General features: G+C 30.7%; 1 protein-coding gene across 3 annotated transcripts in view; it reads left to right on the top strand.

The window, feature by feature from the left end:
- The first annotated feature begins 9,067 nt into the window (after nt 1–9,067).
- The window catches only part of LOC111714421 (probable imidazolonepropionase), an 11,327-nt gene continuing 6,692 nt past the window's right edge, over nt 9,068–13,702 (top strand). Inside the window, exons 1-7 of one of the 3 annotated variants that reach the window (XM_023489522.1) lie at nt 9,068–9,176; nt 9,476–9,540; nt 10,407–10,478; nt 11,258–11,309; nt 11,510–11,616; nt 11,856–11,902; nt 13,507–13,594. In XM_023489522.1, the coding sequence (XP_023345290.1) occupies nt 9,152–9,176; nt 9,476–9,540; nt 10,407–10,478; nt 11,258–11,309; nt 11,510–11,616; nt 11,856–11,902; nt 13,507–13,594 (456 nt within the window). In that variant the 5' untranslated portion in view covers nt 9,068–9,151. Of the gene's footprint in view, nt 9,177–9,475; nt 9,541–9,910; nt 9,937–10,033; nt 10,048–10,406; nt 10,479–11,257; nt 11,310–11,509; nt 11,617–11,855; nt 11,903–13,506; nt 13,595–13,702 lie in introns of those variants that run through there. The other 2 variants (XM_023489523.1, XM_023489524.1) reach the window with 2 other exon arrangements.

The following is a 13,702-nucleotide window of genomic DNA, read 5'->3' as shown; positions in this document are numbered from 1 at the left end:
TGGTATAGGGTTTACTAATGAGATAATATTAGTATATGGTATAGGGTTTACTAATGAAATAATACCATTATCATATTTTAAATATTAAAGCTAGTATCTATTGGACAAATGTATAATATACGCCCCTATCTTCCCCTTTCTTAGCCGATTAAGGGGGGGGGGGCTTTGCTCAAATCCTAATAATTCCTAATAAAAATCCTCAGTAAATCCAACCCCCCTCCCCCCTTTATGAATATATAATTCTAACCCCTCCTTGAATTTCCCCCTGAATAGAAAAAATAAAAAAGAAGTATTGCTTGCATTGTATGCAAATGCACCTAATAGATTGTACATGCAGTCTTGAATTTTGTGGATAAAATTTAACTACTCCATTACTATTTGGAAGCTAGTAAATCCTTGTGTATGTGAATATATCTTTATAATGTAAAACAAGATATGCAAGATTTGATCTAAAGTAAGGGGGAGGGGGCCGGGCGGGGTGAAATGTGGAAAATTTTAGTTTTTAGGACTTGCTCTAAAATTTAGTGTTCTTTAGAGCCATCAGATTTTGGCAGTTGGTCTGAAACTCAGGGATTTGTATAAAAACGTTGTAAGTTGAAAATGGGTATGTAAAAAAAGTTGAACTATAGGTCAATAATGACCGACACTTTGGAGTTATTCTACAATTAGTCAATTATTAGCCTTATTACATATAAAGATTAAGAGTTTTTTCTTATATTTTAATGGGGCCCAGAGCTGTGCACTCAGCACTCTGGTTTTTTTCCGGGTTTGAAATGAATCGTTGTGAAACGAACTTTCCCCTTTTTTAAATGGAGGGTCATCAAATCATAACAACAGTCGTATTAAAATAACCCCAAGATGAAGAGTTAGTGCAGATAATAAATTAAACATTTAAAACATTTACGTTAAGTCCATTTCTAATCATAGTAAAATAATTTGTGTAAAAACAGAAAAAATTATTTGTGTAAATGAGAGTTCGTAGATACAAAGTTGAAGGAAGATGACGAAAAAAAAAATAAAAATGCATGTCATGCTTATTACATATGACTTCGATTTTATGTCAAATTTTCCATATTTTCCTTTTTACCAAACAATAGATATTAGTTAAATGTAAAATACATATTACATGTAGCCTATAGACTAAATCCTCATGTTATACAGGTGTTTTCATGTTATACAGGTGTTTAATTTCAGTGTAAGGTTATGAAATACAAGCCAAATGATATAGGTATAGAACTAAGCAAAACCGGCTGTATCATATTATACCTAAACAAGCCTATAAAGGGAATTCAAGGCGTAATTTAAATTAACATTCCGTTTAAAAAGTGGCGTGTCTGATTCACAATGATACCTTTTAAAACTCTATCCGAAAAATTCGAAAGATATACAGGGTTACCCAAAATGGATGAGACGACTCTATGAAATTTATTCTGTCTGTTTCCTTCCATTTATGATTCCCTGCAACTGGAAACTCGTTTCTTTGTTAAATCTTTAAATAAGCCATTTAAAGACAATGTTTAGGACAGAGGACATAATTTAACCTTGAAATTGTGATATATTTTAAGAGTTTCATGTCGTCGTTACAGTCTCATATTTTTGGGTAACCCTTTATTTGATATCTATTGAATTTGTATCATAGCAATTATAGAGAAACCCATATTGAAAAAATAATTCATCCTTGATCACTTAAAGGCATGCACCGTGTATCTGGGAAGTACATCTACAGTATCTTTAATGGAACTAATTAAAATGGAGAACCCAACAAAGACATGTATAAACAAATACAACAAATCTACTTAAAATGGATTTAACTAAGTTTCAAGGATTTCAAGTATTAATATGTCTATGACGTCAGCGACGGAATCTTACGGATATTTAATTTGAAGTAATTTTGACGTAGTTTGAAACAGATAATTTTGGCTTAATCTAAAAAGTGATTGGCACTTAATTCATAACATGAGATGTATCTCTTTCAATTTTGAAGGTATAACACAGGAAGACAACATTTAAGAAATCCCATTTTGAGTGTAGTATGTTTCTTATTGTTTGAATTATAAGGATTATGAAGAAGACGATAAAAACGTCTTCACTTTATTCCCATCTGTGTAAGATCACCCTGTAAAACCGGAAAACCACATTTGGTAAATTTAATTATCTAAAATATCTGGAGAATTTAACGAATAAATTCACAATAAAAAATGGCACTGAATTCCTATTCTATTTTGACAGCCTGAACACTGTAGACTGTACAGTGTACAGTTACAGTGTACAGTGTACAGTCTATACTTTAATGCACATGCTTAGCCGTATTGTCGAAACATATGTCACAAAACTTAAAAATTGTCTAAATTAAATTTATTATAAATGCATTTATGTGTTTTAATCAAGGTTATAGACTTTAAACAACCTTGGTTTTAATCTCTTGTATAATCAATCACTGTGTGATGAGTACAATACTGAAAAGAGAAAGGAAAATTGTATGTTCTTTGAACAGGTTTTTATTCAATATTTTCCAGCTTTCCTTTCTCTTTCTCTTATATACTCAGGAATACTGAGAAGCCTCGAATTATATTCTGGATGTGTTCACAGAATTTATACAGAGAGAAACTTGATATTCTTTTAACAAATGATTTCGAGACTCTAAACCATATCTTAAGGGTTGTAGAAAATATTTAAATGCCACGGTTTTTCAGTTCTTTTGTAGCCATATCATATCATATTACAGATCTAATATAAAATTGTAAAAAGAAGCAAATTTTGGAATCACAAAGACGACATTGTAACAACGCTTCACGTTACAGAACATTCACATCAACAATTATAATTACACTAAAATGAAAATTTAGGCACGAGTTGCAAAGATATTTATTTGATCTAACAACAAAGTATTTGCATTTCAAATCAAATTAAATCTAATTGAGGTTGCAGGACTTATTTTTTAAGTGGGTTCATATCATAATTTAAAAAGTTTTTTAATACATTTTTTTTGATAAATATATATGTTTATAGTTATCAAAGATGAAGGGAGATCATTAATTCATCTCTACTACCATTTGTTTGTGTGCTCTGGCATGACATCTTTATGAGAAAAAATACTTATTTATGTCTTAAACCATCTAGTTTATAAAGATTAAATAAAATTGGACTGTCATGTTATTACAGGGTATCTGAAAATCATCTTCAATTTTCCTATATTAAAAAAAACACGTTACACGATATTCTCTAATTTCTTAAATTTCTAAAATGAGGTCTGCGTGTTTTGAATTCTGCAATATACAGCTAATCATACATTATATCACGATGGTTACTTTAAAGCAATGCTAAATAAAAATTTAGTATAAAATGAGCATAGTGCACAATAGTTTCATAAAATGACTGTATTGAAGATTCCTATAAACAAACTGCAAAAACCGTTAATATTGAAATCGTTAACGAAAGAAAATAACCTTTTATAAGAAAAAGAACAATTAAAAAAAATATATATTTCTAATCTTTTATTCTATTGTTTGCGGCTGCCAGGTTTCTGGTTTAGGCAGCGCGCCTATCTGTCCAGGACTTCCATGATAGGTACCTGAACTAATTTAAAGGAATTGAGTTTTTGCCACTAACTCTGATTTTCTAATCCCTATATCTTTGCAATCCAATGTCGAATACCTTACATATTTCCAACTATGATTTCTGTTAAATCGAATAATCTAAGTTTGAAATGATAGAGGTTTAGGCCATTAGTTTGCAAAGATATAGGAATAAAAAATCTGGTAAAGACTTAATTTCTTAATTTCTCTGTTAAGTAACTACAGTTGAGAACTCTACCCAGCTGCAACTACAGTTGAGAACTCTACCCAGCTGCAACTACAGTTGAGAACTCTACCCAGCTGCAACTACAGTTGAGAACTCTACCCAGCTGCAACTACAGTTGAGAACTCTACCCAGCTGCAACTACAGTTGAGAACTCTACCCAGCTGCAACTACAGTTGAGAACTCTGCCCAGCTGCAACTACAGTTGAGAACTCTACCCAGCTGCAACTACAGTTGAGAACTCTGCCCAGCTGCAACTACAGTTGAGAACTCTACCCAGCTGCAACTACAGTTGAGAACTCTAAAAATGAAACTTCTGAAACTACAGAGAATCCTGATAATACTGAACCTAAACCATCAGCTAAAAAAAATCTGCGGTTCAGCAAGAATCTGCCTTTTTAGGCACAGGAGGATCTTACAAGATAACTACAAACGATTCACTCTTTTAATGGAACCATTAATCTTTGAAAAATAACATTACTGTATTTATATTTAGTATCTATAGAACCAGAGCTAAACACTTTAGAATGTGATATCCTTAATCCCGAGCTGAAAACTTTAGAATGGGATATCCTTAATCCCGATCGGTTAATTAATCTGGAGATTAATTACAAGAGAAGAACAAGCAATATTTAATCTGGAGATTAAAAAAAAGAGTGGATTAAGCATTAATCCCGATATCCACCATTCAAAAGTTATCAGCTCTGATTGTATTAAAGTTTGTTGTAGTATTTATTATGATGATATAATATTGGCAGTCCCCCCCCAGCGTATCCTGGTTTTCAAGTACCCCAGCGGGGATAGGGTTAAAAAGTCTCGAAAAATAAAAATCCTGACCGAAATTTATTATTTCCTGCCCCAACTAGTAGGTATACAAATAGATATTGTCTGATTGTTCTCATTTTCCATCGTGGTTAGTCATAAATTGAATGGTTACAATTGGTATTTGCGATATTTCGTTAAATTTTCGCGTATTTTTCCACAATTTTTAAAGATTTTAACGCTTGAATTTAGTTTTTTAAAATTAGTAAATTAAATTTAAATTAAAGTCTGTCATAGGGCTGCGGGTCGTTCCTGGGGAACAATCGTTATTAGATGGGAATGAACAAAACAAACGATTAAAAAAAGTAGAAAAACGCCCAACCCTAGTCTGGTAGTTCATTAAAAGATATAATTTCAGTATACCAGCCAACCCCGGACCAACTCAACCGTCTTATAAAACAAAAATCAGAGTAAGAAATATGCAATAATTGAAAAATATTGAGTCTCCAATATTTTTCAATTAATTTTTAAAATAAGATTCTTTTAAAACTAAATGCTGGTCAGTTTTGCTGTCGAAGGCTCTATTGTATGGAAAATTTCATCTCCTAATATAGACGCTCTCGTCTCTATAATTAATGACGTCTTATGATGTTTTTATCTATCTATCTTAGCAGGCGACATTTTCTAAATGTTGGAGCGCATCGAGAGTAACCAACCTTATCATACAACCTTGGTTCCGCTTTTTAATATTCAAACTTAATGGCAGAGTTGTAAAAACCATAATAAGATTTTAAATACTTTGGATCTGTCATCTTAAAAAATATGTATAATTAGATAATTTTAATTTGTAAATTTTCTCTGACTTCTTATTTTATTTTAGTTTATGATAATTTAGCGGAATCTGAATAATTTGCTGTGTCCTTGGTGGACATTAAACGTTTGGTGCTTAGATTAAACATTGTTTACATACTACTTTATAGAATCTGAACAATTTGCTGTGTCCTTGGTGGACATTAAACCTTTGGTGCTTAGATTAAACCTTGTTTACATACTAATTTATAGAATCTGAACAATTTGCTGTGTCCTTGGTGGACATTAAACGTTTGGTGCTTAGATTAAACCTTGTTTACATACTAATTTATAGAATCTGAACAATTTGCTGTGTCCTTGGTGGACATTAAACGTTTGGTGCTTAGATTAAACATTGTTTTCATACTAATTTATAGAATCTGATTTAAAGATTTATCAATAATTATGTACGTATTAAGGTTCATTTAATTTGCTGTGTCCTTGGTGGACATTAAACCTTTGGTGCTTAGATTAAACATTGTTTACATACTAATTTATAGAATCTGATTTAAAGATTTATCAATAATTATGTACGTATTAAGGTTCATTTAATTGTATTGTATTGAAATATATTGCTAAAAGATATTGAGATATCAGGAATTGTGTCACAGTTTCATTTAACAAAGAAACTGAGTTTTGGCTACAAACTCAAATTTTCTAATCCCTGTATCTTTGCAACTTGATGGTTTAAACCTTTTATAATTTACCCTTAGACTTTTTCATATAACATAACTCATAGTTTTAAATATTAAATGTCTACGACATAGGGTTGCAAAGATAAAGGGATTAAAAGATTAGAGTTTGTAGCAAAAACTTATTTCCTTTTAAATTTTAATCAAAAGTATCTAAATACAATACAAGACAGTAATAACAAGAAAACTACATATAATAATGATCGTAATTGTTTTTTCTTTTAATCAAGAAATATAACTAAATATTTTATCATTTGTAAATGTTATAAATCTATATAATAAAACAAGACATTCGTATATATATGTTGCCTGTAGCCGGCCAAACGGCTAGACCAATTGGGCTGAAATTTTTTGTGGAGACTCATGGGTGGCCGGGAGGGGTGTTATAGGCTAAAAAAATTTCAAGCATTTTTTTCCTCAACATTTTTTTTTCACGGTTACGCTGGGCCCTTCAGCTAGTTATAAATATATGTCTTAAACTGTTAAGGGAACAGACAAATCAGAGTTTTCAATTTGAAATTGTTTTAAATTATATATTTTTTAAACCGTCAAAGGAACAACCAAATTATAGTTTGTTATTTGTAATACGTTATACATTACATATATGTCTGAAACTGTTAAGGGAACAACCAAAGTACAGTTTGATATTTGTAATTGTTATAAATTATATATATGTCTAAAACTGTTAAGGGAACAACCAAATTACAGTTTGATATTTGTAATATGTTATAAATTATGTAAATGTCTGAAACTGTTAAGGGAACAACCAAATTACAGTTTGATATTTGTAATATGTTATAAATTATATATATGTCTGAAACTGTTAAGGGAACAACCAAATAAAGTTTGTTTTTTGTAATACGTTATACATTATATATATATGTCTGAAACTGTCAAGGGAACAACCAAATCACAGTTTGATATTTGTAATATGTTATAAATTATATAAATGTCTGAAACTGTTAAGAAAAACAACCAAATTATAGTTTGCAATTGGTAATTGTTAAATTCTATGACTATATATATAATAAAAGAAGACATTCTTATATATATATTCCCTCTGACCAGCCAAACGGCTGGAGCGAATGGGCTAACATTTTTTGTGGACACTCATGGGTAGCCGCGGGGGTGTCTTAGGTAAAAATCGAATTTTTTTCAAAATTTTTAATTAAAAAAATATTTCAACGGGCAACGCCGGGAAGGGAACGATCACATAGATCAGTTACATAAAACTAAATCCTAAGACAATTAAAATGTCTTCTATTAAATTCCATTTCTATTGGGACACCCTGGTGCCATGGTTGAATTAGACAATAAGACAGTTTCTAGATATTTTCTACAACTAAAGGGATCAGGATCCAGACAACTAATTAGAAATAGAAATAAGGGATTTAGCAATTTCAAAATTTCAAATATTTATCTCCATCAAAATTCGAACTTCATTAAATTTTTGAAAATTTTGAAAATCCACGAAATTTGTTGCGAAAATCCGCGAATTATTTTTGTTTTGTTTTACGATGTACACAAAGAGAACATGTTCACAATTAATTTAGAAGATGGGCGCGAAGCGCCCTCTAAGGCTAGTCTTATAAACTACTGTAATGAATAACGTGTAACACTATATCTATAAACCTGAACTAAATAACTACGTAACATGATTAGTTTATTTACGTTGTGTATGAAAACGAAAATTTGTAATTAACTTTAACTTTTAACATAGAATCAAAAATACATTTAGTTGGAATAGACACTGCTTCGATAACAGTGAGAGAGTAATTCTTCTGGGTTAGCGATTGAGAATTGCGTCCTGAATCACTCGCTTGAAATATAGAACTAGATTGGAAATTGGTACAGATAGATTTTTTCCGGATTAGCATTGATAGTAAAGAGATATATTTTGTCCGTATTGGCATGGATAGTAAAGAGATAGATCGTGTCAAAATTGACATTGATAGTAAAGAGATAGATCGTTTCTGGATTGACATTGATAGTAGTATTCCATGGGAAAATATTTCCGTAAATATTCCATGGGAAAATTTCTTTAAATTAACATTGTTGTCCCGCTTTAGCAATCTTCTGTTCAAAAACGTCTTGATTAAGGTTCTATAGCAATTTTTGATAGATGACACCCCAATTTTTTTAAAAGTTAAATTAAAAAGTCCACTTTTTATATATTTAAATATAGACCAGTTCACGCCAATAAACATCTGATAAAAAAGATAGTAGCACGAGTGCCAGTAATAAAAAAAATCTATAGTTTATTTTAAAATTGTTGAATTTTGATGCACGGTTCAATGATATATTTGCAAAGAGAATAGAATATATATTAGAGTGGAATTTACTAGAAAAAAGTGTAAAACAATCATTTTGCTGTACTGTTTCCATACTACATGTGTACTTTACATATTTGTGCTATATAACCTTTTGGGCCCTGGAACATTATTTTATAGAAAATCTAAAATTAAAATTAAAAGAAAACAAAATTATGAAATAGGCTGGTTTCATAATTGACCAATGATCATTTCATATAGACTCTATGTCTTTCACTTTACAAACGATGATTTTCCGTTATAACAATAAATCAAATGATGTTTTTATTCACCTAATTCATTTTATAAAGTTTATTTAACAGCTTTAAAAAATTCGAAATTGAAATGGATATTCTAGGGAACATACTGTATTAATGTACTCTACTACATATAATTTGTGAACATTTGCATGATTTGTACACTTTGCCTCACTTTCAGGCTGAAAGGGACTGACAAAATTCATACCGAGGGATTGCCTAAATTCCACTCTAATATATATTCTAATCTCTTTGTATATTTGATTATATTTAAATAAGAAGAAAGAAATTCATTTCAAATTCAACATATTACACAATACAAATACTGATTTTAGGGTCGGGCCCTCAATTTTCCTGTTTTTCGATTACTGGAATAGCTGTATAACTAGTTTTATATCTGATTCTATCTCCACTATAGGAGACAGCAGTCAACAAACATTCCAGTTTATCTCTTCATTTCACCAGTTAAAGTTATTAGAAAAATATGCGGCTTCTTGTGAAAAATATTGGTAAATCATTATTCGAAATATCTTTGTTAGAAGGTTTTAAATAATAAAGCTATTCTAAAAATAACTACCATCTTGTATAATATGCAACTTCGAGATTAAGATTTTACTTTTATTTTCAATATACTCAATATCCTAACTCATAAGTGACAATTCGAAATTTTCTCAGTACATGACCGGAAAAATGTATTTTCCAACAGACTTGTTTTGTAATTTTGTTGTGTTTAATGAGGCCCAAAAAAGAAATACAAAACCTAAGATTGTCCTTGGCCAATCTTTGACTCTACCAGAGCTGTTATTAGGTGAACTGGTAGTAGTAAGTCAGAGTCAACACTACCTGCCCGGTCATCAGATGAACAATATACAGGTAGAAATATGTGAGGGTCAACACTATCTGCCTGGTCATCAGATGACCAATATACAGGTAGAAACATGTGAGGGTCAACACTATCTGCCCGGTCATCAGATGACAAATATAAAGGTAGAAATATGTCTGGGTCAACACTGCCTGCCCGGTCATCAGATGAACAATATATAGGTAGAAATATGTCTGGGCCAACACTATCTGTCCGGTCATCAGATTAACAATACACCGGTAGAAACATGTGAGGGTCAACGCTTGCCCGGTCATCAGATGAACACTATCCGGGTGGAAATATGTCTGGGTCAACACTACATGCCCGGTCATCAGATAAACAATATACAGGTAGAAACATGTCAAGGTCAACACTATCTTTCCGGTCATCAGATGAACAATATACAGGTAGAAACATGTGAGGGTCAACATTTGCCAGGTCATCAGATGAACACTATCCAGGTATAAATATGTCTGGGTCAACACTACACTCCCGGTAATCAGATGAACAATATACAGGTAGAAATATGTGAGGGTCAACACTACATGCCCGGTCATCAGATGGACACGCACTACATGCAGTACACAGGTATCTAAGCGTCACATGAAAGTAGAAAGCTCTTTACTCATGAACCAGCCCATTGTGTCACAGAGTTGATACCAGATACAAATACAATTATTGGAGATGAAAAGAAGATTTAGCTGTCGGTGTGCTTGCAATACGCAGGCGTTATAACAACATGATTGTTTCACTTGTTTTGAAGAACATTTTATTCTATAAATATAAAAATAAGCACAATGCAGGGTTAAAAGCGAAAACAATAATTGCGTATTATTCTTTGAATTTACAATCCATGAAATAATTATTGATTACCTAGAAAGAGACGGGTGTACTGTCTGTAGCTGTAGATGATGATGGTATGATTGCTGAATGTGGGAAACAGGAAAAGGTAATGCTGGTAAAAATCGATCTATTTATCTCTCTTATTGGTTATTTTACAGTTTTGTTCGAAAACTTGATTTTACAGTTTTTAAGGGATCTGGTGGTTGAAATAAATATGTAATATTGTGGAAAATATTTCAGGATTAATTTGAGACATATAAAACTATTCTGCGACGTATATTTACTGAGTTTGATCGCAAAGTCGACTTTAAAAATCATCTTATTGTGTGGATACGTTTTGAGAATCGTTTTTTAATTTTTACATAACGACGACAAAAATAACAAAAAATTCTACAGTAAAATATATTTAGTTGTTTAGGAACAGGTTTAGAAAATACAAATTAACTCTTAGCATCAAAATAAATATAATATATTTATTTTAAATTTATTTTGGTGATTAAAAGCTTTTATAATATATTCATTTTAAATTTATTTTGGTCATAAAAAGTTTAACAATTATTTAGAACCGTATATTTTTGGCGGGTTTTTGAAAAAGTTGAATGTTGTACGGCATTATTTTCAAGTACGCGCAAGTCACAACAGAAACTAATTTGGATTGAGCGGAGAAAATTGTCGTCTTCATACATGTAGATTTTCAATTGAGGATTCACATAAAACAAACTTTTAAGAAATGAGGTTTAATCGAAAAGTGTTGTTCCTATTTTTTCCAACCTGTTCATAGACCACTAATTAGTTTATTGTTTTAATGGTTTATAAAACTTAAATAGTTGATACCATGTTCTAAAAATAATATTTTTTTCTAATTTTAGTATTTTCTTTATTCAGGTTCTAGCAGCATATCCTGAAACCTGTTTTACCAGTGTTATAGATGCTCAAGGTGGGGAAACAATATTTTTTTTTGATTTTGTGATTTTCTGCATTTTCTGCATTTATGAGTTTATAGAGTTCATTGAACAGAAAGTTTGTAAAAGTACAACCTTATTCTGCATTTAAAGAATCTTTTGTAAAAACAGATTGTTCTTACTGACTGATGTCCTTTTTCACCTTTTCTTTATGTACTCTGAATAAATGTTAAAGGTGGATCTGTCCTGCCTGGGTTGGTAGATGGACACACCCACCCAGTGTGGGCGGGAGATAGAGTTCATGAGTTTGCACTTAAACTTTCCGGGGCCTCATATATGGAGGTATAAATTTTATACATTCATTTACTTTCCCTTTTCAATTAAATCCGACCTCTGAAAATTAGATAAGTTGTATGTTAATGTAAAATGTATTACACTGCAAAAATATAGGAATTAAAACATTTTATTTTTTTTTGGCAAAGACTCAAGTACTTTGCAAAAAGAAAATTTTGAAGAATTTATGGAAAGATAAAAGGTTTTGAATCGATTTAAAAGATCTCATTAAACTTGTTTTTATCCAGGTGCATCAGGCAGGCGGAGGAATAAACTTTACTGTAGAGAAAACAAGGTAATCTTGATAAATAAAGCGTCCCAAAAAACATGTGAATTAAACCAATACTTTGATTTCCGATGAGCTTGACGTCTTTGAACTGATTTAATATGATATTCAAAATTGACCGAGATACGAGATATTTAGTCATTTTCATTTTGTTTGAAAAACTTGGAATCTGGATAAATCTTATTTTACATCTCGTCATTGTATTTCCGGTTAATATCTCGGAAAACTGCTTAATATCTCTAAACTGCTCTAAATATATGATTTTAGAATATCTCTAAACTGCTTACTATCTACTATTTTAGAATATCTCTAAACTGCTCTAAATAAATGATTTTAGAATATCTCTAAACTGTTCTAAATATATGATTTTAGAATATCTCTAAACTGCTCTCAATATATGATTTTAGAATATCTCTAAACTGCTCTAAATATACGATTTTAGAATATCTCTAAACTGCTCTCAATATATGATTTTAGAATATCTCTAAACTGCTCTAAATATATGATTTTAGAATATCTCTAAACTGCTCTAAATATATGATTTTAGAATATCTCTAAACTGCTCTCAATATATGATTTTAGAATATCTCTAAACTGCTCTAAATATATGATTTTTAAATATCTCTAAACTGCTCTAAATAAATGATTTTAGAATATCTCTAAACTGCTCTAAATATATGATTTTAGGATATCTCTCAGCTGCTCTCAATATATGATTTTAGGATATCTCTAAACTGCTCTAAATAAATGATTTTAGAATATTTCTAAACTGCTCTGAATATATGATTTTAGGGTATCTCTAAACTGCTCTCAATATATGATTGTAGAATATCTCTAAACTGCTCTAAATATATGATTGTAGAATATCTCTAAACTGCTCTAAATATATGATTTTAGGATATCTCTAAACTGCTCTCAATATATGATTATAGAATATCTCTAAACTGCTCTAAATATATGATTGTAGAATATCTCTAAACTGCTCTAAATATATGATTTTAGAAGATCTCTAAACTGCTCTAAATATATGATTTTAGAATATCTCTAAACTGCTCTAAATAAATGATTTTAGAATATCTATACACTGCTCTAAATAAATGATTTTAGAATATCTATAAACTGCTCTAAATATATGATTTTAGAATATCTCGAAACTGTTTACTATCTAGGATTTCAGGAAATCTCTAATCTATTCTATATGCTCTGAATATAGGATTTCAGGAAATCTCTAATCTATTCTATATGCTCTGAATATAGGATTTCAGGAAATCTCTAATATATTCTAAATGCTCTGAATATATGATTTCAGGATATCTCTAAACTACTCTAATTATAGGATTTCAAGATATCTTTAAATTGCTTACTATCTAGGATTTCAGGATATCTAAACAGCTTAGTTTATAGGATTTTAGGATATATTTAAACTGCTCTAAATGTTGGATTTGAGGATATCTCTAAACTGCTTACTATCTAGGATTTCAGGATATCTCTAAACTGCTCACTATCTAGGATTTCAGGATATCTATAAGCAGCTCTAAATATAGAATTTTAGGTTAGCACTAAAAACTGCTTACTGCAGTAGTATTTAGGATGTTACTAATCTAATCATTAAGAGCATCAAGCGAGCAAGAGCTGTTAAAGCTGTTGATACCAAGATTAGAAAGAATGCTAAAATCAGGGACAACTACTGTAGAATGCAAGGTATAATGATAATAAAGTACAATTGACAACTACTGTAGAATGCAAGGTATAATGATAATAAAGTACAATTGACAACTACTGTAGAATGCAAGGTATAATGATAATAAA

Source organism: Eurytemora carolleeae, unplaced genomic scaffold, assembly GCF_000591075.1.
Source record: "Eurytemora carolleeae unplaced genomic scaffold, Eaff_2.0 scaffold530, whole genome shotgun sequence".
Lineage (NCBI taxonomy): Eukaryota > Metazoa > Arthropoda > Copepoda > Calanoida > Temoridae > Eurytemora > Eurytemora carolleeae.
Note: the sequence above shows the minus strand (reverse complement) of the source record. Positions and strands in the feature narration are given on the sequence as shown.